Consider the following 24,402-nt stretch of genomic DNA (forward strand, 5'->3'; position numbering starts at 1 on the left):
GCAGCGGCGTGTGTGAGGGGAGAGTGGGAGCGGGAAAGATGGAATGGCCTCCGTTGGAGGGGAACCGCACGGATCGGCGAGTCCAGCTCCTGGCTCTGCACACACACACCCCGAGAATCCCACCACGTTCCTGAGAGTGTTGTCCAAACGCATCTTGAACTCTGTCAGGCTCAGTGCTGTGACCGCTTCCTTGGGGAGTCTGTTCCAGTGCCTAACCATCCTCCGGGTGAAGCAGCTTTTCCTGAAATCCAGCCATGTGTCAGTGTCATGTCATTCCCTCGGCATGTCACTGTTCACCAGATTAGAGTTCAGTGCCTGCCTCTCCACATCCCCTCATGAGGATGTTGCAGATCACCATGAGGTCTCCCCTCGGCCTCTTCTCCAGGCTGAACAAGCTAAGTGACCTCAGATTCGTGGGACAGGAGGAGTTTATGGGTTTATATGTGAGTGAGGTAAAGATGTCTGCATATACACCAAAGATCACCTTGTAGAGGAACAAGCCATACCCTGAGAATGTTTTTGTGTGAGTAATTGCCCGCCCTGGTACAGTCCTGAAGGACCAGGCTGCTGTCCCTGGCACCGCAGCTCGGAGCAGCCCCTCACAAGGTACTCTCTGTGCCAGAGACAGCAGTGTCCTGGCACACCCTCAGCTTGGAGGAGTGCCCACAGCAGAGCCATGAAGCTGATCCCTCTCATGCCACAAGCCAGCTGTAGAATGGCAAGGTCCGGAAAATCAACCAGCCCCAGACCATGCTTAGGTGGAGACTGACAGTGTGCAGACTGAGCAGGGTGGGCTGGATGTCTGGGACTGGGAGGGGTTTGTCAGCAGCTGGGATTCCCTGGGAGGAGACCTCCTACCTCCTTCTGTGCTGGCAGAGGCCATTCCTGTGACTCACCTCCATCTGCCAGAGAGGAAATGGTAGGAAAAGACAGATGTAGTCAGGAAAAGACACGTGTAGTCCACTATCTCACAACCCTCAGCACGTTTGTGACCTGCTAAGCCAAGTAGATTACACCAAATCTGGACCCTCACTTGACATTTCTATGTCCTAAAATGCAGGGACAAACTTTGTATTTTCTGAAATGCAGGGCAGAAGCCAGAAAATTCATTTTTGCCAGTGCCCAGGAACTAGGCAGGGCTGCTGAGCTGTGCAGTGCTTTGCTCTCCGGCAAGGCTGCAATTAGATGTGCTTAGTCAGCCCTCTCCAGCAACAACCTCAGTGAGCATCACGTTTTGGTTCCTGAGGAAAGTTCCTTTTTGAAGTACTGCCAGGAAAAGCTTACACTGTTGTTCTTTTTTTGGAGAAAGCTTAATAAGAAGAAGAGGTGAACAAAATAAAACAAAGTGCCTGCAGATCTAGGTTGGTCTATTTTGGGCTGACCTCCCCTGAAACCATTACTTTGCACATTTGAGCTGAGTGTCTCTATCCAAAAATAGCCCTGCTGAAGTCTCAATCTCCCATGCAGATCCTTCCCCATTTGACTTCCAGCCACAGTAAGCCATGCTGTGCCATTAAAAAAGGCGCTCAGTTTGAAAGTTGGGTGCAAAGTGATTGCTGAAACTCAGGGCAAGCACCCAGCCTGGCAGATTCCTGTTAATGTATTGTGGGGAACTCAGTGTCTAAGCACAGCCAGTGCTTGTCATTCCTGCAGCTAGCATGTAATGTTGCATGCTGCCAAACCATGACAGCTTCCTTGTTGCACCAAAAGTTTCCTTACTGGACTTCCCATGGATACCTCCACCCCTGTCTCTCCTGCAGCCCAGAAAGACCAGTGTGTATGAAATAAACCTAGTTCCTAACACTGTGCTAGCACCTCAGACCATCCCCTCTTGATTCTCCAGACACACATCCCCTTGCACACCATGGGAAAGAACAAAATTGAGGCCTAGTTTGTGGCTGCTGGTCACTGGGTTGCCAGCTGGCCCTGTGCTGGATGCTGTGCTCCTCTGGCTATGCCCACTGCCCCTACTCACCAGCCCTGCTGAGTAGTGAGACATTCATGAACCCACACACCCAAACTCTTGCAAGCCACTTTTGCCCAGAAAGGCCAAGCCACATTTGTATTATCAAAGCAGACAGGGCTTGGCATCAGGCACTGTCCCTTGATCTGACAGGCTGTTTAATCACTCGCACGCTCTGGCGTGGGTTTTGGCCTGTGCCAGCTAGCTCTGCCTCAGGCATTGCTTCAGCACTGATCAAGGGTGCGCACCTGTTGCAAATGGGCAACACAGTGGTGGAAACCCCATCTGGGACTGGGAGAGAGAGGATGAGTGTTTAGTCATGAGCTGTAATGCACCCCATGTACCCTTGGGGCCAGATAATGGGCTCTGGTCTACTTCACCTGCCAGTATAGACTTGCCATAGCATCGACACATGATTGCACAGGCTGGTTTGTCTGTGCCGTGCCTGATACTTCCAGACAGAAGGAAGACGAGGTGCTCTGCTTCTAGTCTGCATTGCCCCTTGCTATGGGTTGTGCCTCATAGCCCAGTCCAGCCCTGCCTGCAGCTGAATCAACCTCTTGCACCAGCCGCTTCCCTTGGCACAGGCTCATCATTGGTGCAGGTGCCTGCGTGACTCAGGCAGTTCAGCTGAGAGGGGAAAGGCGTGTTTATCGCCCATAGCAGAGCTGCTCTTCACTCCCCAAGGAGTTGTTATGAAAGAGGTGAATTTATTTTAAAAAGCTGGCACTGGGGAAAGCCAAGGACACCTGGATCTTATCCTGTGTTTTGTTCCCTTTGTTTTGGATTTTGCCAGAGACAAGCCAGTGCAGCAATTGTGGCTTGTAAATGAGGTGTGGCCATGACTTGGCTGGAGCATGGATCACAGCAGTGATCTATATTTAGATCGCTCATTTCTTGCCAGATGAAGTAAAATATTAAAAAACAGCAGCTTAAATAAATACAACAGAAAAACCACTACAGGAATGAGCTGAACAGTGACCCAGTTTACTGGGCTGTGTCCATAGGAGACAATATAGGAGTTCTAGTTGCAGAATAGAGACCTAAACATTATCTCAATAAATGCCCATTAGCCTAGCTTCCCAAAGACAGGGACCAGAGAGTCAGGAATAGCATGCTTGGCCTCCAGAGTAATGCTCATGCCTCCCATCTCAAGTATCTTTGATACTTGGACTGCATCCTGCACATTCAGCCAGAGCAGTGCTTCGACACCTTGGTTCTGTAACTGCTGTCTCAGGCACAGCAGAGGAATCCTGAGAGGATCTGTTGGGACCAGCAGTGACCATGGTATCCAAGTAAAACCCTCCAAGATTGCTTTCAGCAGTGACAGGATCCTATAAAATGGAGCAAGGAAGATCTACCAGAAGACTTGCTGTCACAGCTCATTCTCAAACCACTCCCAGCCTCAGTGCTCTTGGGGGTGAAAAGGCCAAAACCAGGGGTCAAATCCTGCAAGAGCAAATATTGTTCATTTTCCTGTGAGTTTACCTTTTACAAGGACCAGGGAAGTCCAGGGAGGGCTTTGATACTACCTCAGTGTGTCCAAGACAAATTCTCATTCCTTGCTTCTTTGAGCCAAGAACAAAGCTGTGTTCTCTTGAAGCATTTGGGGGCAAAAAAAAAAATATCTATCCTAGACTTCTTTTCACTAAATCACACAAGAAAATAAAATGTACTCTGATCCTACCCCTTCCATCTGCCTTGTCCTCACTCCTCCCCTAGGAATCCCTTCATGCCACATCGTTATGCTTTATTAACCAACGCATTACACTGAATATTTGGCTTTTTCCATATCTGAGTGGGCAGGTTCTCCCTCCCTTTTGTCTCCAGGAGCACAGGGAATACTTTGAAGCCTAGCCAAGGGAGAAAACTGGCACTGCATGCTTCACCCTGCAGTACTCAGGAGGAGATGTATGTCCTTCTTAAAGCAGCTCAACTTTTTCTTTCTTGTTTTCTTCACCTTTCAAGGAACTCATTGAAGTTGACAGTGAAGTGGTGTTTGAACTGGCTGCGTACATCTTGCAGGTAAGCACCTACCTTCTCTCACTTGGTGCTGCCTCATGCTGCATTAAGTCTTTTGATTTACCAAATCTGCAATGGCTGTGTGGAAGTTGGGGTTCCCTTCAGTTGGAGGAAGAAGATGTCTTTGCACAGTTTTCATTGTTTCTGCCAAAATAGGTACAGAAGGCTGTCAAACTAGACCTCTCCACTCAGGGAGCAGGTACTACTGATCAACATTTTGCATACAGAAATGTGTTACGTTTGCACCAACACAGATATCCAGGACTCTGGGGTATGATGTACAGCCACAGAAAATATAAGTGATGAATGCAAATTCCTAGGTGAAATCCATATGCAATGGTTTTTTCCTCCAGTGACTTTACTTGCATTTGTTTACCCAGTGGGGGTTGGTCCTCTCATGAGCTACATAAGCTTCTATATATGCAACTTTCTGTATTCTCCAGGGTGGGCAGAATGGTTTAAAGACTTTTCTAAATATTGTCTTTCAAAGTTCTGTTCTTCAAGAAGTGTGAAAAGGGTCAGAGAGCAAATGACCAAGTAGCATTTTGTAAATGTCTGGTTCCCAGAAGGGAACCTTTTCAGGGTAGCAGAGGTGGGTTTTGTGAAAGTTCTCTTTTTAGAAGCATGACTGTGGGAGCAGATCAGCCATAATTGTCACATGATCCTTGTTTCCCTTCTCTTATAATCTATAGTTTTAATTTTTTTCCCATCTGCCATGAAGCTATGAGGAGCCATGTGAACAGACAAATCAGCTCATCAGACTGCACTAATAAATAACAATGCGCTGCCCTTTTAGAGCACTTGCCATGTTAAAGAAGCAATTAATGTGTAGGGATTTGAACCTTCATTAAAATCATTTTATGTAACAAGAATGGAGCGGGAGAGTCAGGATGGAGAACTCAATTAGCAGCACATTATAGAAATCGCATATTGGATGTTGGGGGAATACACATCAAACAACGGGCTCATTGTGAGGAGCAGCAGTGGGGTTATGAATTCATTGTCTGCTCATCCTAGTGAATAACTTAGTGCTTAGTAATTGTTCAGCCAGACCCAGGACTGCCACTGTAACTAACCCTTGTTGCTGGGATTGTTTCTTGCCACAAACACAGGATGTTACGCTTATTCCTGTAGTAGTTTGATGTGTAACTTAATGAAAACAGTCAAAACAAGCCACACCTTTGCTGCCTGTAACCAGAACAGGCAGCATAACAAACACAACCCGTGTTTATGACAGGATCCAAGCAAAACAAAAGGAATCATATTGCATTTTGCTCTACTTCTTGCTGCAGCATTTAGATCAAAGCACTGAATTACGAAAAATATACCCTACAAAATTGGTTTTTAAATTCAGTGTGCTCACACCCATGTAGGCCAGAGCCTATCCTTTGGGCTTTGTTCTGTGTTGAACTGTAATCATGACATGCTCAAAGACTTCTTCCTATGAGCCAGAGAAGTACTTGTCTGCCCTTCAGTTCACTCAGAGTGAAATGGAAACATAGTAAAGGTCTGTCAGAACTCAAGTGATAGTCTGCAGCCCTGTTTCAAATTGTTTTATTACCAGGACAAATTAAACTACCACCAGAGCTCTGAACTTTACCCCAGCCTCAGGACTAAAACACCACTGGACATGGGCTGGCAGGTTTTGCGGGTAGATGAAAGGATGTAAAGACAAAAGACCTGAATACAAAGCCCAGTCCTTTTGGCAGTGGAAACTCGCTCTCTGTGCAAATTACATTTTTGCACTGTGCTTTCTGTGTAGCTGGTGGCAAATGAGGTGCTTTAGCATGAATCATATGAAAGGCATATTGTCTGTGGTAAATGGAAAATGCAAAATGTGTGCTAAATCTATTGCAGAAGGCACTCACCAGATTTTGAGGATTCTCCAGGTGTGCAGTAAGACTAATCTAACTACTCTAGTGGAACGTTATCCAACCCTTTAACATCGGGCTGTGATGGTAATAAATAGAAGTATCTAGATGTACAAGCAAGGGAGCTAAATACTCCCCCAAACACCCAGCAAGGAGTTAGAGAAACCTGTGTCTTGCGTCCCCTTGAAAGCTGAGCAAGCCTTTTGAAAGTCTAGATACTAGAAGATGGCCAGAATACTTTTTAAAAAGTCTGGGGAGTTGCAGTCTCAGAGGCTGCAAAGCTACTGAGACTTCAGAGATTTTCTAGTAATATAGCACTCAAAATTTCTTATTTACTGGCATTATTTCCTGTAGCATCTTAGGTATCCACAGCAGAATGAGGATTACATTCTGCATCTGGCCCTGCATTACATCTTTTTTTTGTTAATCTGCCCAGCTCTGTATCATGACACTTGACATTAGATACTGGTTCCAAAAAATGCATGAGGAATCAATTACAGCAGGAAATTGCTGCTAAATGAATTTTGCAAATGGAAAATCTTGAACAGCCTTTTCTTTTTCTTTTTTTTTCTGTTTTTAATTATATTTTTTTAATTTCTCTTCCTTGTTTTACAGGAGGCAAAGGGAGATTTTTCAAGGTAGGTGAACTTAAAAAGATTTTGTCATTGAGTGATGTGAGAATAAATCTGGTAAAATTCCTGTGTGAGATATGCAACTCCGTTGTAGCTGTGTAGCAACAGGACTGCCTCTGTTAACAATGCAACTATGTGTGCATGGCTAACATAGACATCATGTTTCCTGACATAATTTCTTCACCAAACACAACCTTTGACCAGAGCATGCCTCGCAAACAGCCTTGTTGTGATTTTGTTGTTGACAAATCTCATTATGTGGTCATGAAGTTCAGGAAATAGACTGGTCTTTGAAAGGAAATTGCTAAGGAAATTACTCTAAAATCACTGTTATATCACAGATCCTGCCAGACGCAACATTAAAATTCCATCACTAATTAATATTTCAGTTTGAATTTGGACAGTTCTCAAAATCACAGATTCGATAATTGGTTTTGTTGAACTTCCGCTATCCCGTGAGCCAAAACTTCAGAGTTACTGTAAGAAATTCAATGAGGTGACTGTACTTGGTCTTTCAGAAGACTGTTAGTGAAATGCCCAAGAATTTTCCTTTAACTTGACCGTGTCTGTGATTTTGTGTTAGTAGCAACCAGAGTTCAGATGGTTGTTTGGTGCCTCATGTGAGAAACGTGAAAGTTCTTTGTGTGATGCTCAGGAGAACTGACAATGCAAAAAATTTTGTATAGTCCATATTTTACTTTTGCTGACCTGAATGTGAGTTCAGCTGGAGGAGCACAATATGCATGGTAGTTAGTTTCAGAGAAGAAAAGAAATGGGCAGTGGGATTGAATTGTCAGCTGTCTTAATTTTGTCAGCATTGTGATACATTGAAACATGACTGTAAGGCTGTGAAGAGCAATGCACTGAAATGTGATAGGAGGCAGTGAAGAACAGGCAGGTTCCACTTTCTGGTGGATTGGAACTTCTAGCCAGCTAAAATGGTGACAAGTCAGTGAAAAGGAACTGCACTGTAGATATCTACTGCCTGTCACAAAATCTGAGATGACATAATGTAGCCCTTGCTAAAAGGAAGTTTAAGTTCTGGCTTATCATTGCTCAAAACCTTAATGAACTTGCAAAATCCTGACATGCATCTGACCACAGAGACACAAAACCCGTCTCGCTTCATTTTTCAGTTCTGCCTGATTTGGAATAACTTGGCTATCAGCACTCTTTATTTAGGGGGTACTGGAGTGCATGTGGCTCTGATTTTTCAGTCTGGTTTTCAATGCACTGCCAGGAACTCAGTCCAGAAGAGTTGTACCAAGCAAAGTTTTGCCATTTCAACCTGTGATAAACCACTGGTTTTGCTAAGAAGAGCAGTATTTGTTTCGCAGAATGTCTTGGTTATAGTGAAAACACACTTGGAAAGTGTATGTTTAGACTATGAAATGCAGAACAGAAAGGAATCAGAGAGTTCAGAGTAATAGGATGTTATCTTCACTTTATCTTCAAGTACCCATTTCCAGACCAGAAATGGAAACAGCTGGTGGAAAGTATCCACCTGCTAAAAATTGTGTGATGTCCCTTGTAAAAGGAATGGTTGAGTTTATCACACAGAGAAATGAGGAATCTTCTCTGAAGGCACAGAAGATACCTCAAGCCATGGTGTTAACTGCTCCCACCACATCAGTGTGTCCTCACCAGGCCCATTAAAACAGCTTTGAGTTCTTTCACCTGTAGATCACAGTGGTTTGAAGTGGAAGGGGGATTCCTTACATCCAAGTGAAGCAGAGAAGGGGTGTCATAGTAACAATTTTAGGGCACTGCCAGGGATCTTAATTTATAAATGGACTTTAGGGACGAAGCAGTCTGCTAGTTTGAAGCCTGTTCTTACAGAAGAATGGTACCCTGATCCTGTGCGGTCTAGAAGACTTGGCATCTCCCAGGGCTGTCTGTCCAGCAGCTCCCTTCTAATGTGCACTGACACAGGTTTTTGTGCTGGGTGACATCCAGGTGCTACTGAAGTCAACATGAGGTTGTTGTGGTCAAGATTTTTGCCTGCTGAGATTTGTGGTTATCATATCAGCAGTGTAAAATCTGGCAGGCAAATCAAGCCTCAGGCCAGCCAGAGGAACTGAAGATGAAGGCAAATGTTCTGACTTCTCTTAGGGATCAAGTTAGCTTCAGTGTCTGAAATTAGTTGATGTTGAAATACTGTTTGAAGTAAAAGCGATTACTCTTTAAACAGAGAAACCTTGCAGTTGTGATTGTCTTGCTGCTGAGATTTAAAGATCATATGTTGTGCATGGCAGCATATGTTGTATGAAGGCTGAACTCTTGAACTCCTTTGTTTTTGAAGAAATAATTTAATTCTAAAGGGTTGCAGCTTTCCCACACCTGTCCTGTCTACTGCTACCATCAGATTTATAGCCTGTGAGAGTAGAGTTTCTCTCTGGCCCTGATCCAGAAAAGTGCATAAGCACTGGCTCATTTGCAGTGATGGGAGAATTGCTGTTCCCCATGGGAGCCTTCCTGTGAGTCACAGCTGATCACCTCAGGTGCTGGGACAGTCCAAGCCAAACTGTCACAGCTCCAGCTGCGTGTTACCACCTGCCCATGGTGGCCAGAGTGGGATTACCTCCAAACACCACTGCAGCCACGTGGAGCATCTGCAGCTGGTTCAGGACTCCTGAATGCAGTTGCAAGTCTGCTCTTTGGGCCTTGTGGGAATTCAAAAAACAGAATCAGTTGTACAAACTCTAACAGGCAGCTTTCTATCTCTGTGAACTGATACATCCTTGGTGACAGCAGCTCCCACTGCTGGTTTTGAGGAAATCATCCCATACCTCAGAATAATCACTGTGCTCAGGGTACTCCTTTTTCCTTTTCCGAAAAGCATCTCGTGTCATTTCAAACACGATCCTTTGGTAGGGCATTATCATGCATGGGACTGTTATCACTGCTTCTTGTCACCTTGGGCATCACAGCAATTACCAAGTTTTGCTAAGCCTGGGGAACACAGTCCAAGTCACCCTCACCTGTCTTGAAGTAAAATGCTACAACAACCCTGTCAGATGAGTTTAGCAGCTATACTGAACAATTCTTTTAAGCCCATTTCCATTTCTAATGTGTGTTTCATTTCAAAAACCAGCTCATCAGAAACTCTGAGTTCCTGAACCTGTTTAAATCAACTAAGTGTGAGTGGCCTCATCCATCTCTTAGTTGTTAAAGATTCAGGCAGAATTAGGTTTAAAATAAAAAGCTTTTCTTCTTAATAAGTTCCTAATCCTCTGTGCTAAAGAAGAGCATTTTCACATTACTGAAAGAGAATGCCCAAATGCTTCAGCTGACAAGACTTAAATATGTTTAGACTTTTCATCTGGAACATACCATTGAATTTTGGACAATCAAGTATCCCTGTTCAGCTGATTTTCAGGTGGAACCAGACACTTAAGATTGGTTCTGTGCTTTTCAGCGTTAGCTGCAAACATTTTGACTTCAAAGGCACAGAATTGCATGTATAAAGCTCCTAAACTAGTACCCTGCAGATGGATCTAAAGGTTATTAGCTCCAACTAATCCTGTTTTTAGTTGTGAGCTGAGTCACGCTTGGCTGGCAGAGCATGGGCAGGACAAATTTCAGTTCCTTAGATGAACACAAACTCTGTAGTTGTGACTCTCTTTAGGTCTACATAAAGGAATTACCAAGGCTTTCCTTGGTAAATTACCAATTCCCCTCTAATTTGAGGGAGGATACAGCATATTGTTAAAATATTTGAGATTTTCTTTCCTCTAATGTAATCCTGCCAGATTGAGAGTCCAGTCCCAAAATCTCTGGGAAATTCACACACCTTTGTTTTCAGATGTTCATAATCCAGTTCTTCAGCCTTAAACAGCTTGTATGTCAAAGCAGCAAGAAACGGCATATACTGATCATTTGTCCCTCACTTTGGGGAAGGGAAAGAAAAACTTCTGAGTAAAACAAAATCCTGAACCACTGTAGGTAGTTCCTCATTGCTAGATTTCTTCCAGTTAAACAATATGAGACATTTCAAGTGAACTCCAAGTCTTTCAGCAATATATGAAAGAATAACAAGGGAGGAAAGCTTACAGCCAGTTTCCTGCTAGGCAGAATTTCACAATAATTTCAACTTGGGCAGATGGTAATCTAACATAGTTTCAGGATTACTTTTCTTTCTGTGTAACCAAATGACATTTAACCAATTAGAATGTATTAAAGGGTTAGAAAACCTGGGCTGCATTCTAATGGTAAAGATCCTAAACACTGTATTTTGAAAAGTACCATCTAATCAGAGAATCTCAGACTCTGCATTTCCTCTTGCATTCTACAGAGTGAATTACTATGCTGAGAAGGGTTGGTAACTTTAACCTGTAGTTTTGTTTTGTTACTGATCATTGTTATTACACATGCTGGAAAATCTGTGGATTTTCTGAGACAACTGCATATGTAATCTTGCTCAAAATTATCTTAGACAATATGCAAAAACTTGTTTTTCACAAAATATTTATGAAGTTCTAGGCAGGCCTTTTGTCCCCATGTGTAGATAAAGAGGTGGTGACTAATGTATTTGCACAAGGCTGATTAAACAGGCACTACCAGAACAAATCCAAGAAAAAGGAGTTCTATTTCATAGGTCCATTCTTAGTCAATCTTACTTCTGGCTTTCTAACCAGCCTTCAAGAACCCATGCAGATGGCTTTTCTAGTTCAGTTTTCAAATTGTTATTCAGTCCTTTAAATATTACCATTTCCACCATAGGAAAAAAAAAAAAAGGAATAAAGGGGTCTAGGGGAGACAGAGAAAGTGTGTTTGGAACCTTTCCCCTGCATATTAATACATCTGTATCCTAAATACCCTTGTGTATATATCAGCCCTAGAGGCTGGACACTTCCGAATATAAAATAAATGCAGCACAAGTGACCGGATTAAACAAACACTTTCTAAATACAGTAATAAAATAAACACACTGAGATATTTCACTAGAAAGAGCATGAAAGGCAGTAAGTACAAAACCACTTGAGATCCTGCTGGAAACATTTTAAAAATTGAGGTGTTCAATGTTTTAAAAGGAGCTGAGAGGAAAGTGACCACTAGTCCAAATACAAACTGAGTAATTATTTTCCTTTTTTTTTTTTTTTTGTTTTGACATCTTTTGGGGAGTCTAAATTTATTTGCCTTGAGATGAGTCTTGCCAGAAGGCTTAGTGAATGTATGGACCACGGAATGAAATACCTTTTTGTTCCTGGAAGTGATTACCTGAGATACATTTGGTGCTTTGAGGCTGTGAGGCACTATCCTTACGATATTTTCTAGGTGCTGAGCAGAAAGGTTAGTCCTGCCCAATATCACTAAGAATGTCCTTCTCTCTGATTCTTAAAAGATCTTGTCACAGCACAGGCAAACTTTGTGCCTTTGTGCCTGGCAGAAAAAAACAGAGCTGATTGATGTTAGCCCTTTCTTTTATAGCGGCCATTACTGACTCAGAGTTTTTCCCAGACTCTCAGAGATCGTTAGTCACCACTAATCTTGCCCTATTTGATAGATTCCTGGGCTCAGAAAGTCCCTGTTTGGAACTCACTCTGTGCTTTTCCAGAAAAGTTTTGGAAATCTCTCAACTTCCTACTCTGAGCAGCCAGCCTCAAAAAAAATCTTCATTTGAGGGCAGTTACTGCTGCCTGTGCTCTGATTGTCCCGAGTTCTATTCTTTTTTCCCAGTTTCTTTCAAAACGTCAAAAACTTCAGTAAGAGCTGAGTATGCTCATGCTGTGGAGGAGACAGCTCTGGGCAATAAACTCTAAAAAGCAGCAAGTTATTTTCTAGGCTGTCAGTCACAGAGCAGAGCATCCAGATCAGCAGATAACATGGAGCGGAGCAGCTTCATGTTCAGACTTGTGCAGATATTTTCCTGCCATGGAAAAATAAATCTGAAGTTTTTGAGCATTTGCACTTAGAAGAGAAGAGCTCTGATGGCCAAATGACCATGGGATTTGGGCAGGAGTGGGTGTTCAAACACTGTTTGTCAAGAGCCTTTTGGCGTGGCATAGGAGGTGTTACAGAGTGGTTTTCCATGTACTTGGCATGGCAGCAGTCATCTCAGTTCTTGTGTGCTATTCAGCGCATCTTCACTCTGCAAAATTTGAGCCTAACTGAGACTTGGGCATCTCTCATAGATTTGTCCTAACTAGATGTTTGGTCCTGTTTTAAAACTGCTTAACTGATTGTCAAAGAACTACCATAATAATAAATAATACATGCCTGTAGACATGCCCAAAATGCCTGCTCCAGGATTTATGCCAGTGGTTTACCCTATGGCCCAACCTAGCAATTAACCTGCAGACTCCAATTAAGACAAACCCACCTAGGTTTCAGACAGAGCCTGCTGCTGGGATGTGCAAATGGAGAAATGCTGTGGGAAGAATTTTACAACTGAAGCAGTATCACCTCTCTACAAGTCAACATACAGACTGTCCCAGAGACAAGGATGAAACCCAGGGTGATGTGGGATGCCCAAGAGCTCGAGTCTTAGCAGATGTCAGGATCTTTGCTCTTCAACCAGAGAGGTCAAGACTACCTGTCTGCCTGTCCACCAGCCCCACGGGAGAAGCCAGTGGGTTGGGAACACTGGAGCTCTGGAAGATGTATCTCTCTCTGCAGCTCCAGAACAGCCACACTTTTGGGCAGGATAAAGGGAGGGGCATAAGAAGGAAGAAAAACTTGCTGGCAAGAAGTAAGCCAATAAACATGAATTCTTTGGCACTCCTCCGTGTCCTGTCTGGTCCTCTTGGCTGTGTATTTCTACAATTTTAAAAATTAATAGCAGCACTGCCTTCGTTCCCAAGCCTTTGAGGTTTTGAGGTTTTTTTCTATGTGCACACAATTCCATGTGTGTTTAAAAATGGGAAGGGAGACATTTGGGGTTTTTAGGAGAAAATCCCACGGTTTCATTTCATCTGTGAGAATCTGCCTCCCATTTCATGAGCTCTCTCTGCTGTACACTGATGCTGCTCCAGCTGGCCACTGTGGCCACTGGAGGTTGCAGGGAGAAGAATGTTAGTGAGGTGGTTGTGTAGGAAGGTTTTGTGTCACAGGACCCAAATTCAAAGTGGACCCAAATTCAGAGTCTTACCAGTGAAGATGTTATGCAAAGGACAGGTCACTGGGCAAGAGATTAAGAACCACTTGTGATGCTAAGAAACCAAATGATTATTTTTTGCAGCAGTTTGTAAGGCATTAAACAAAGGTGTATAATTGCAGCTGAAAGCATCACTTTCTCTTCCTCTTGTTTTTTTTTTTTCCCTATATGAACATGTCATGACACCCTGATCAGTGACATATGACATGATGGCTTTTGTGTCCAGTCACTGGTAGGAAGTGCTTCAACATAACCATCTGGGAGAGCTTCTCTTCAATTTTGATAATAGAGGGAAAAGTTAACTGGGCTGCCATAAAACAAATAAAGTGAGGAGAAAAAGGAAACCCCAGTGCCTTTTGTTAAGAAGGAACAGATGTAGAGCCATAGCAGCCTGCCAGCTAGGTCAAGTCATATCAAATATTGTGGTTGTTTTCTTGTAGCCTGATCCTCCTTTTGAACTCTCTTTCAGCAATGAAGTTGTAAGGAATGAATTAAAGAAGCTGCCAGCCCTTCCAACACCAGCGCTGAAGGAGCATCCTTCCCTTGCTTACTGGTAATGTATCACTCTCCTTGGGCAGGACCTGGCTCTGGCAGTATGGTCTGAGAATGGAACTGGGATGCAGAGATTCCTGCTTTCTGGCTCTGGGTCTGTCACTGACTCACTGCATGACTTAACACAAGTAGAGCAACCATCCTGGGCCTCAGTTTCCCCATCTGTCAAATGCCTGGCCAAAAATCTACAGGAAGTGTGCAAATGTCCCGGTGAAATCAAGAGGCATAATGTGCCATTTACTTTCACAGCACTTGGCATTTGTGAAAGAGTTTTCCCAGTTGGAAATGTCAGTGTTTTGCACTGCCCTGTGTTGAGTGATTCAGTTTCATCTTGCATGTCCTCTCTGAGGCACAGCTGAACTCATCACCTTTTATATGAACTCAGTGTTTGGAGGTGGATGCTTGTTTTCTCTGTCTTTATTGCACTGAAAAATAAGGGTAGGAGCAGGGTCACACTGAGATTTTACATGCAACACACATAGATACTTTGTGCATATCCCTTTTATTTGTGCAAGTAGAAAAAAAAAAAAGGGAAGACTATTCATTAAAGAGGAGATACTTTTGCTCCATTTTCTGCTTGTTGCACTTTCATGTTTGCCTTTAAAGCATTAGGCTGTAAGCCTGGGAGTTGGATTGAACTTCTTTATCTGCTACTCTTCTAATTTCTGTATTTTGGTAATCTGAGGATGGCAGGGGGGAACAAATCAGTTTCTAGGCTATGATCTCAGTTCTTCTCTTTGCCAAAAAGGTCATCCACTTCTCCTAGCTGGCTACAACAGTGGAATTAACTGTACCTAATGTCAAGTCATAGGCAATCTCATCATGAGGTTGCCTAATCACTTTCTGAGAATACAAGGAGAGATTCAGAGTCCCCAGCTGAAATTAGGCTCACTGACACAATAACTGGATAATCACAATCTCCTGATGTTTCTCTCTAAGAACCAAATCAAATCTTCATGAAAAATGATAAATGTAGGCTGCCATTTCATTGAAGAAGAATGGTCTTCCTCTGAGGAGCATCTCTTTTTCCAAAAACTACTCCACACACTCAAAAGCAGTACATTCCCAGGTGTCCTGGCTGATTGACAGACTGGGAGCTCAAGCTGAAAGCCATCTCAAGAGGAGTGGTGGGAACACATAGGCATTGACAGGGAAGGCAAATCTGACCCTTCAGCAACAACATGGCCTGAGGTCTTAATAAAGTGCCACATAGTGAGAAGAGCCATGTAAATCCTCGTGCTCAGAATATGAGTTTTGCCAATGAGCTTGCATTTATACACAAGGTACAGCACTTGCAGCTGTATCTAATTTAGTTGGGGGGGCTCATGTGACTGAGAACAGGTCACAGGTTGGGAAGGTGGCATTGCCAATGGAGTAATAAAATCAGAGGCTACAGTCCTGTGACTCCCTTGTGATTTCATGTCAGTAATCAGGTCTCAGAGACCTCTTTAACATTAGTAGTTCATTATTTTTTAATGATGGCTTTTTTCTAAACACCCTCTGAAACACTTAATGCTCTCAGGAAGCATCTGTTGGTGAATCAGACAAAAAGCCTCAAAAGTACAGATCAAACTTCAGTGGCCTAAGGGAGCAGATTTTTAAAACTTAGTTCTCTGACACTTCTTCACATCATATGCAGATTATGTACAAGATGCAGATTTCATCCAAAACTTTTCTGTGAGCAGTCAGTTTTATTCTGCAGATCTTCAGCATTAGCGTAAAGCAGTCTCAAGTGAATATCTAACTCTAGAAAGAAAGGAGCTTTTAAAACATTAAAGGTGGGATGGGTAATGGCTCTAGTTAGTTTAAAACAGACAAACAAAAGAACTTTGTACTGTATTTTTATCAGCTGAAATGGATTAAGAGATAATAAAATGGATAATCAAGTAAATACTGTGATACCTTTGGCAAGATGCTGTAAAAGATCTTCATAGAATAATACAACATTTCCATCACGCACCATTAAAAAGCATCAGCTGTTGCACCTACCAAATGTAGTGAGAGCTGTGGCATGAGTCCTAGATTCTTAGATCAGCATAGTTTGTGCCTCTGATTCCACCTTCGTGGAGTCTCCTGGTTCCATATCCTTGGTGAAGGCCTTTCCCTTCACTGTAATCTCTTGCAGCTTTCTCCAGGTTCAGAATAATCAGTTGCACATCTTGTTCTCAAGCATCTTTTGGCTTCTCTGATTACTGGTGACGAAAGAAGGGGCTTTTTGGTGGGTTTGTTTGTGTTTCTATTTATTTTTAATGAAAGCTGAGCTTCTGGTCCTCCCACACCGTCCAGGAATTGAGGCCCTGAGTTTTGATTTCTCTTGGACATGCATGGAAACAGACATGAAACCAATCACAGAGACTGGAGAGAACCTTTAGAAATATGTTAACTCACAGTGCTCCTTTACAGACACTTGTCATTGCATTTTATCTCATTTCAGATCCTTCCTAACAAGCCAGCCCAGTACTCACTTGTCACTAATAAGGCAAATATTGAGATGAACCACACAAAACTGAATGCTAGGCTGGGGTTTTCAACAGACTGGGGGAAGATAAACTTCTCCCAGGTTCCCACAGACTTCAAATGCAAGCTTTTTTTTAGCCACCCAAAGCATCAGTGTTGCCAGAAAACCCACCTCTGAAAATCACTATTTAGTGATTTTCTCTGGTTCAACAAAGATCTGATGCCCTGGTCCAGCTTTGGTCCCTTGGCCTAAGAGGTGCTGATGGCTTCAGAGGGACAGCATGTAACTGCAAATAAAGATATTATTTGTTCAATAATATATTCAAAATGGAGAAGTCAGGTTAGAAACAGAATAACACTAAGGAACAGCAATGAGTGGACAGCTATTTAAAACAGCTCAGTGTGCTGGAAGGAGAGGGAGGGAACAACTAACTTTGAAAATCTGGATTTGATGATGAGAAACTCAAGGCCTGCATTTGCTTGCAAGTTGTCTGCTGTCCAGTTCTATTAGCTGCTGGGAAGGGATTTCTTGTTACTTCTAAAGATCTTTATCAAAGTTGTCTGCTGCAGGATCTCATCCATGTATTAATTTCTGCAGGGAGGGAATGTTTTATGATCTGGCAAACAGACAGCAGTGCTTCAGCAGCCTCCGTGTCTCTGTCTCCACATTAGTTAAACATCCTCTGTCTGCCCTGCGCTATGAATGGGTTTCTGTGGCACCAACACAACAACAAGGCAGAGCAGGGGGGAGAGGAGACGTCAGCTGGTGGTCCCAGCAGTGTCCCAGCACTCTCCCAGCTGTCAATAGCAGCATGGCAGCTGCCTTGAGATGAACAGCTGAAATGATAGGGGAGCATGTTTATAGGATCTGCTAATGCTCCTTCTGACCCGTGAATGATTTTGCTTGTTTTCCCTGGCATGTGCTAGGCTTAACCCTCCAACCCAGAGCTGGAGGTAGAAAGCAACCTCTGTGCTGGATGATCCTTCTTGCACAGGGCAGTGGGAAGGAAAAGGAAGTTCAGAGAATTGTTAGAGGAGGGACTGACACACAGATTGTTCTGACCGTGAATGTTTTTCCAGTGTGGACATTGCTATCTGAGCTGGGTGCCCTCAGCTCCCTTTGCTGTTAGCAGAGAGAAGCAGCAGTAACCTCCTCCCAAGGAAGCTATCCAAAACAGATTGGATGAACTGTGCTATGGAGTACGTTTCTTTCCCCAGTGACAAAGCCAGTGCTGCAGGAAGGTGAAAGGCCACAGATCCCACTCTTGAATATGGCTTGATTGATAATTCAGGCTTTATATTTTTGCCCAAAGGAAAGAAGAAAACAAATATGATACTTACCTGGCACTTAACATCTGTAGACCACAAAACATTTTACTAAGAAAAATCATCAGTACCCTAACAGAGCAATGGAGGTACAGCATATGGACTATCTCATATTTCTAGCATGGGTTATAAACACAAGTCTTTGTCCTGCTGTTCAGAAAGGCTCCCTGACATCTGATCTGTCCTTTTGAAGAAAATGGGCCATCTATTGGCTTTCCTACCCAAGGAGCATGGTCTAGGAACATATAAATTATTTTGTAATAATCATTTGTAAGAAAGCAGACCACATCCAGAATCACATTAAGTAATCAGCATGTCCAGGTAGATCTATCCTTTCCTTGAATGGCAGCAATATGAGAGCTTGATCTGGGCAATAAACTGCATAGAGTGGAAAATGAAGCTAGGAGTGTTTTCACTGGAGAAACTCTATTATTTTCTGAGAAGTCAGTCCTGGTTTGTTCCTGTCTGAGACAGAAGAATTGCATCCACATGTAATCATGGTTTTAAGAGGTAATTTCAAAGGGCTGTAAGCCCTCTCTGTCTATCTTTTTTATTAAGAATGATGTTTTTTGGAGATCTTCCAAAACTGAACACTCATGTAATTCAGTTATTGCTCCAAAAGTAATCCTGTTTATGATAATCATGGCAAGAGACCCAGGTTCTGCCTTCATGTGCACACCCATAACATCTGTGGTACTTGCTTGGATCATAGCTCATCATAGCTGTAGAATTTAGAGCTTACAGATCATTTTCTAAGCATTAAAATGATTCTGAGGGATTTGACGGGAGAGCTGGACCATTCCTTTACCCATGTAATGTGTCACTGGCTCAGTCAGCATCCTGTTCCTGCTGTGGCCTGCTGATGGGACAGCTCCAAAAAGGTCCCTTTTATTTTTGTAGGATGAAGGGGGGAAGCCACTTGGTGAGCGAGTAAGGAAAGCAGTTACTCTCAGATAAACAACAGTCTTGTGAGGGAAATGCTGACCCTATTGACAGTCCAACAGACTGTCTCTGAATTGCTCTTTGCTGCCTTCACTGATGTTTCTGGTTCTCCTTTCTCTCTTCATTATTAGGGCTGCACAATCCTCAGCTTCCCTGTGCCTGTTCTTTCTAAAATATGTTTTGGCTCCGGAGATTCTGGCTCTCTTTCTAAAAGAGGTTCTGTCCTCTCTGGCACAGGGGTGCAAATAGGGAAGGCAGCAATGAGAAGATGCAGTCATGTTAAGCCAGGCTGGTGAAATGCTTTGCAGTCATCCACAAAAGCCCCATGGGCATCTTTGAGCAGTCATGGTGAGGTCATCTACCTCATCACCCACACTGCTATGCTCCTTCACACTGTCTAGCAATACAACTGGCTTCAGTTCTGCCTGGGGAAGGAGTACCACATGGTAGACAACTAAAAGGCCCCAATTAAGGGGCTCCTGCAGGATCCAGGAAATGCAGGGAGGGAGGAATGCCAGGTCACATTGCCCTAAAGCGCATGCAGCGTGATGGCGTGGGATAGACACAAGACATGGATGGAAACTCATGCAGGGCCAGGTGGGGAGGGCACTAATGTGGCATGAAGGTAGTTTAGGTTTCACTTCTCTTGGTCTAGGAGGTTCTGTACAGTATCTCCAGGGGACACAACAGATTCCTTGTCTTTGGGAATCAAAAATAAAATGCAAAATAATGAGCAAGACATTGGTTTTAAACCTGAGGGCTTCAGTGTTCTCTCATTCTAGTGTAGCAGAGCGGGTCCTGTGCGAATTACACTGGATCTTGGCTTATACTTTGCTATGCTGTGACCTTGCTAGCACAGCTGATTGTGTGCATCAAATAGCTCTGCTGCCCATTCTGCTGCCCATGGAGAAGAATGAATGAAATTCTTTAAAAGTGAACTTACATGTGTCTCTCAATCTGTCATTTGGGTCATGCCGGTCTCCCTTGGATGTTCCATCTCTACTGCTTCTTGGCACACACTCAGAATTGTTGTCTGACACAGAGGCCTACTGGTGTGGAACAGCTTCCATGATTCACCTTGGAACACATGATGACATGGTTCATGTCTTCCTAAAACATAAAATGATCTTAGTCTCACAAGAGCTGTTGGAAATGGGCCCTGGCTCATGCCAGCTTCCCAGTCCATAGCCAAGAGTTGCATGGGGGAATGCAATTTAGGATAACCCAAATGTAAGCTGTCTAAGCAAAGGCACATGAGTACTTTAAAAGTAAGGAAACTCAAGTTTGAGTACCCTGGAAATATCTCCTGTCACTGCAGTTATTGTTGCCTCTGTATAAACTTGGAATTCAGCTCCCTGCTGAGAGATTGCTCCAGAGTACTTCCAATACTGCACCTGCAGTTACACAGCTGTGGTGAGGAGGAATCTGTCAGTCTTAGGGCTATGACTGGCCACAAATTTCTGACAGCTCTGCGCATCTTTCAAAGGATGTGATGGACTTGGAAAGATGTTACAGCAGTTAGGACAAAGCAGATCTGGAACAGCTCCAACACAAATCTGTTTGCCCTCAGTGTAGTATTGCAGGCATCATTTAGGAAAGGAATGTAGAGAGGGAAAAGTCTGTACAGTATGTAGGTATCATGTTTGTGAGGAAAAAGTGAGGAAAAAGGGCTCTTCCAGAGACCCAACTCTTAGAAAACCATTTTTATTCTCAGTCTGTGACTTCCCCTTTGTTTACCCTGGTCAGCACCAAATCCCCTCATCCAATGGTTTTGCTTGGCATCTTTTGACTCTTATCAGTCAATAGCTGTGTTAACAGAACTATCTCTTCAGCTTTTGATAAGATTTTTAGTCATGACAATACTATTATATAAAACATCCAATTTTTTTCCTTTCCAGTGAGGATCGAGTCATTGAGCATTACAAGAAACTAAATGGTCAGACAAGAGGTCAAGCAATTGTGAAGTAAGTGAAATAAGAATGATTCCTTTGTGACCTTTGTATTATTAGGAAGTATTTATACAGGACTGTAAATACAATATGTAACTATGCTTCCCATCTCATGCAATACTTAATTTTTAAGTATTTCTTGGCATAATTATTTATTTATCAAAGATTTTTTTCAGATCATCCTCTCAGCTTCTCAGACATGTTATTCTCTTCTGTGTTGTTTTGCAGTTACATGAGCATTGTAGAATCCCTCCCAACATATGGAGTGCATTATTACGCAGTAAAGGTACGTGCTACAAGAAGGGTCCTTCACTGAATTAAACTCTTGTTGGAGAGGGAGGGAGAGAGGTACAAACAGCTATCCTGCTCTCAGAATACAATACACTGCTACTAAAGTCTCGTTTCACTTCCTGAGGTAGGGTAAACTTATTTCAGCTGTGTGTGCATGTTTAGTAAATACAGTTCCAAAGAGGAAAACCCTGTTCCTGGAGATAAAACTCTTGCAGTCCTATTGTGCTGGAGTGTTCAGCTCAGTCAGCAGCATGGCAATGCCAGTGAACCACCACCAAAGGGAAAAGCCAGACACATCTCTGGCAGACAATCCTTTTTGTAGCTCCAGAAGGTCAGATCTTTCCCAGATGGCAGATCCATGAGCATGCATCTAGGGCCAGCCATGACCTGCATACTGCAGGTCCCCTGACATATGTAGGTGGATACAGAGACTCTACATCTTTTTAATGTCAGAACAGTCTTGTACTCTAGAGATAGGTAACACACTCTCATCCCCAAACAGCTCTCCACTTCTATGTGGACTTCATGCAGCTATTCATGAAGTCCCTCATTTCTTTTGTTCAATGATTTATCACCAAAATTTCTGGCCTCATATTATTATTATTATTATTACTTCCATGCCTGACCAACAGTGTAGGTTTTTTTTTTTTAAGTAAAGAAATCAATAAATATAGAAAAAAAAGCTAGAGCCATATTCCCCAGAGCATATTCCTTCATTTATCACCCCTGAAGTTTTGATGTGTTTCATCATTATCTCTGTGCATCATATGGTTTTTCATACATTTGTAATGTCTTGCACACAAGAGGTACTATAAAACCACAAATATCTGACTCTACCTGTCTCAGGAAATGCATTTCTATCTATTCCTGCTAATAGGATATAAGAATAAAGTTATTATTATTTCGCAAAAAACATTAGCCTTATCTTTTCTCAGAGGAAAGGATCTCTCCAGCACCCTTTGCATCCAGATCTCTTGGACTACTCTAGATCAAGAAAAATCTGGTGGATTGGGCTGGACGTTCAATCCTGCAAAGACTTGAGAGCTATTCCAGTGATCTCCCCATGGTTAATAAGCAGCAGTGAGCAGCAATGAGGCAGCAAATATTGCACATAATAGCGTTTGCCTGATGTGGGGGTTTTGATTTTGCTGTGTTTTACCCTGCCATTCTCTATCACATTAACAGAACAGATGTAATTTCATTGAGGACTTCAGCTCAGTCAATTGCAGAGACTGGGATCAGATATCAGCCATTACTCCATAAGGACATTTTATTGCACACTCAGACACAAAGCAGTTGGGTCTGAGCCTGTCAGACCTTATCACTTGGTAGCTCTCAGATCCCATTACTGCTGCATTTTCAAGACTAATACTAAAATCCTTCCACATAATTCAAGTCAGCTGGGTGATTTGCTTTCCTTCCTCTCCAATCCCTGAGTGTTCAGACTGAATAATTTACAGGGAAGAGAAAGAGGATGCACCATTGCACAAGAGACCCATGTCAAACCTCCTCACCTCCCCAACAGCATTTTGAGTAACTTGATCACATGTGATGTATTTTAAATTGTTTTATATGTTATGGCCAAAAGTGAAACAGATCTCTTCTAAATACTGTGGAGCTTTGTGACTTGCGGGAACTTGGCAGGGGGAAATTTAACAACACCCATTCAAAGATATTACCTAGAAACAAATCTTCATCTTGAGCAACAAGACAGGAAATCTCCAGCACTTCCCCATCGAATTCAATGCAACTCCCTCTGTTTTCTCCTTCAGGACAAGCAGGGAATTCCATGGTGGTTAGGACTTAGCTACAAGGGGATTTTTCAATATGACTACCATGACAAAGTGAAACCAAGAAAGGTAAGTGTTTACTTTTCTACCAAGGTCTGGGCTTGCCACACATGTCATAGCTTGAGTCAAGGGTGTGATGTACACCAAATGCTGGCATCGATTCATGTGATTTTTGAAGGATATTTGTTTTCTCACAAACTTGTCTCAATGTCTGCAAAGAATTAATGGACAAAAGTAACTCATAATTTATTAAAAGTTGTGGGTTTGGAGGAAATAAGCGTCACTTAATCTTGCAATTTATATTTCTTTTTTGTGCGATTCATAAGACATAGATGGGAACTCAAGGACTGATCTTCTCAGGTGCTGGAGGCCTTCCATTCACTGGCAGTGGTAGACTGGGGGTGCTCAGCCAACCCTTGATATTGTATTGTCAAGCCATAAATGATCTGAGAGAGAAAGGGATGAAGAGACAGGAAAACTGCTTCTGTTTATTACAAAAAGAAAATTGCATGATTTTCTCAGGACCAGCATTACATTTGATAAGCAATGATTTTCCTAACTGAAGAGTTAATGTCAAGGTAGCAGGGAAAGATGGTTTTCAACACATGCCTAAAAGAAATGGCATGGGAAGTTTTGATTCTTGAGCTCAGCCTGTGAGGGGGACCCATGTGTTCTGATTTTCCTACCTAGGATGCCATCTAATGTAAAAAACCTCATCCCTGAGCACATGCCCTGCAGCTGGAAATGTACAGCCTGTTAGCAACAGTGTTTGTTGCACAGAAAACCTGTAGAGACATTGGAAGGCAAGGCTTCAGGCTGGTTTGCAGGCTGCAGAACTGGATGATTTGGAACAACTAGGCAGCTCTTCTGTGGATGCAAAAGCTTCCACAGTGAGCTAATGTACTGTATTTCTCTTTGCACTGTCTCTGTACCAATTCTTCCTTCACCTCCTCTGGCCATATTCAAGTTGGACACTGCCTGGTGCTCATAGAGAGCATCTTCTATTAAAATGAACTAGAATCAAGGGTTTGGTAGAAAACGGAACTGCTAAGGAGGCAGCAAGAGACAATAGATGCATCAATTAGCCTTTTATTCAGTGAAGGCTATTAATGGGACTTCCATTCATTAAAAGAAAGGATGAAGAGAGTAAGGAGATCTTCAGAAAAACTAAAAGACACATCTATTTGGGATCAATTATTACCTGCAGGGCAAGCCATCCTCACACATGGTAGTTTAAAACATGCCTAGGCTAGGTGTTTGCACCCACATATCTCCAGTAGCGCCAACCCCCCAGGGAAGACATGTACTTAAAAGATGCCTTCAGAAGTCAGTCTTAGGAATACAAACATTTCTTTGGAAGAAACTGGTGCCCTGCCATGACAGGACCCAGCCTTTCACAGGTTATAGCAATTACTGTCAGTCCTCTTGGGATGAGGGGGTTGGTGGAGAGCATCAGAAGGAAGGAGAGGAGAGATCACATGCTCTGACTGCATGAGAGGAGACACATTTCC

General features: G+C 42.9%; 1 protein-coding gene across 3 annotated transcripts in view; it reads left to right on the forward strand.

Annotated features, from left to right (window-relative positions):
* The window catches only part of FRMD4A (FERM domain containing 4A), a 210,677-nt gene that overhangs the window by 133,823 nt on the left and 52,452 nt on the right, over positions 1 to 24,402 (forward strand). For all 3 annotated transcript variants that reach the window (XM_066318802.1, XM_066318801.1, XM_066318804.1), the window contains exons 6-11: positions 3,932 to 3,988; positions 6,472 to 6,494; positions 14,054 to 14,137; positions 20,760 to 20,825; positions 21,039 to 21,096; positions 22,874 to 22,960. In XM_066318802.1, the coding sequence (XP_066174899.1) occupies positions 3,932 to 3,988; positions 6,472 to 6,494; positions 14,054 to 14,137; positions 20,760 to 20,825; positions 21,039 to 21,096; positions 22,874 to 22,960 (375 nt within the window). The remainder of the gene's footprint in view (positions 1 to 3,931; positions 3,989 to 6,471; positions 6,495 to 14,053; positions 14,138 to 20,759; positions 20,826 to 21,038; positions 21,097 to 22,873; positions 22,961 to 24,402) is intronic.

The sequence above is a fragment of the Sylvia atricapilla genome, chromosome 5 (assembly GCF_009819655.1).
Source record: "Sylvia atricapilla isolate bSylAtr1 chromosome 5, bSylAtr1.pri, whole genome shotgun sequence".
In the NCBI taxonomy this organism is placed as follows: Eukaryota; Metazoa; Chordata; class Aves; order Passeriformes; family Sylviidae; genus Sylvia; species Sylvia atricapilla.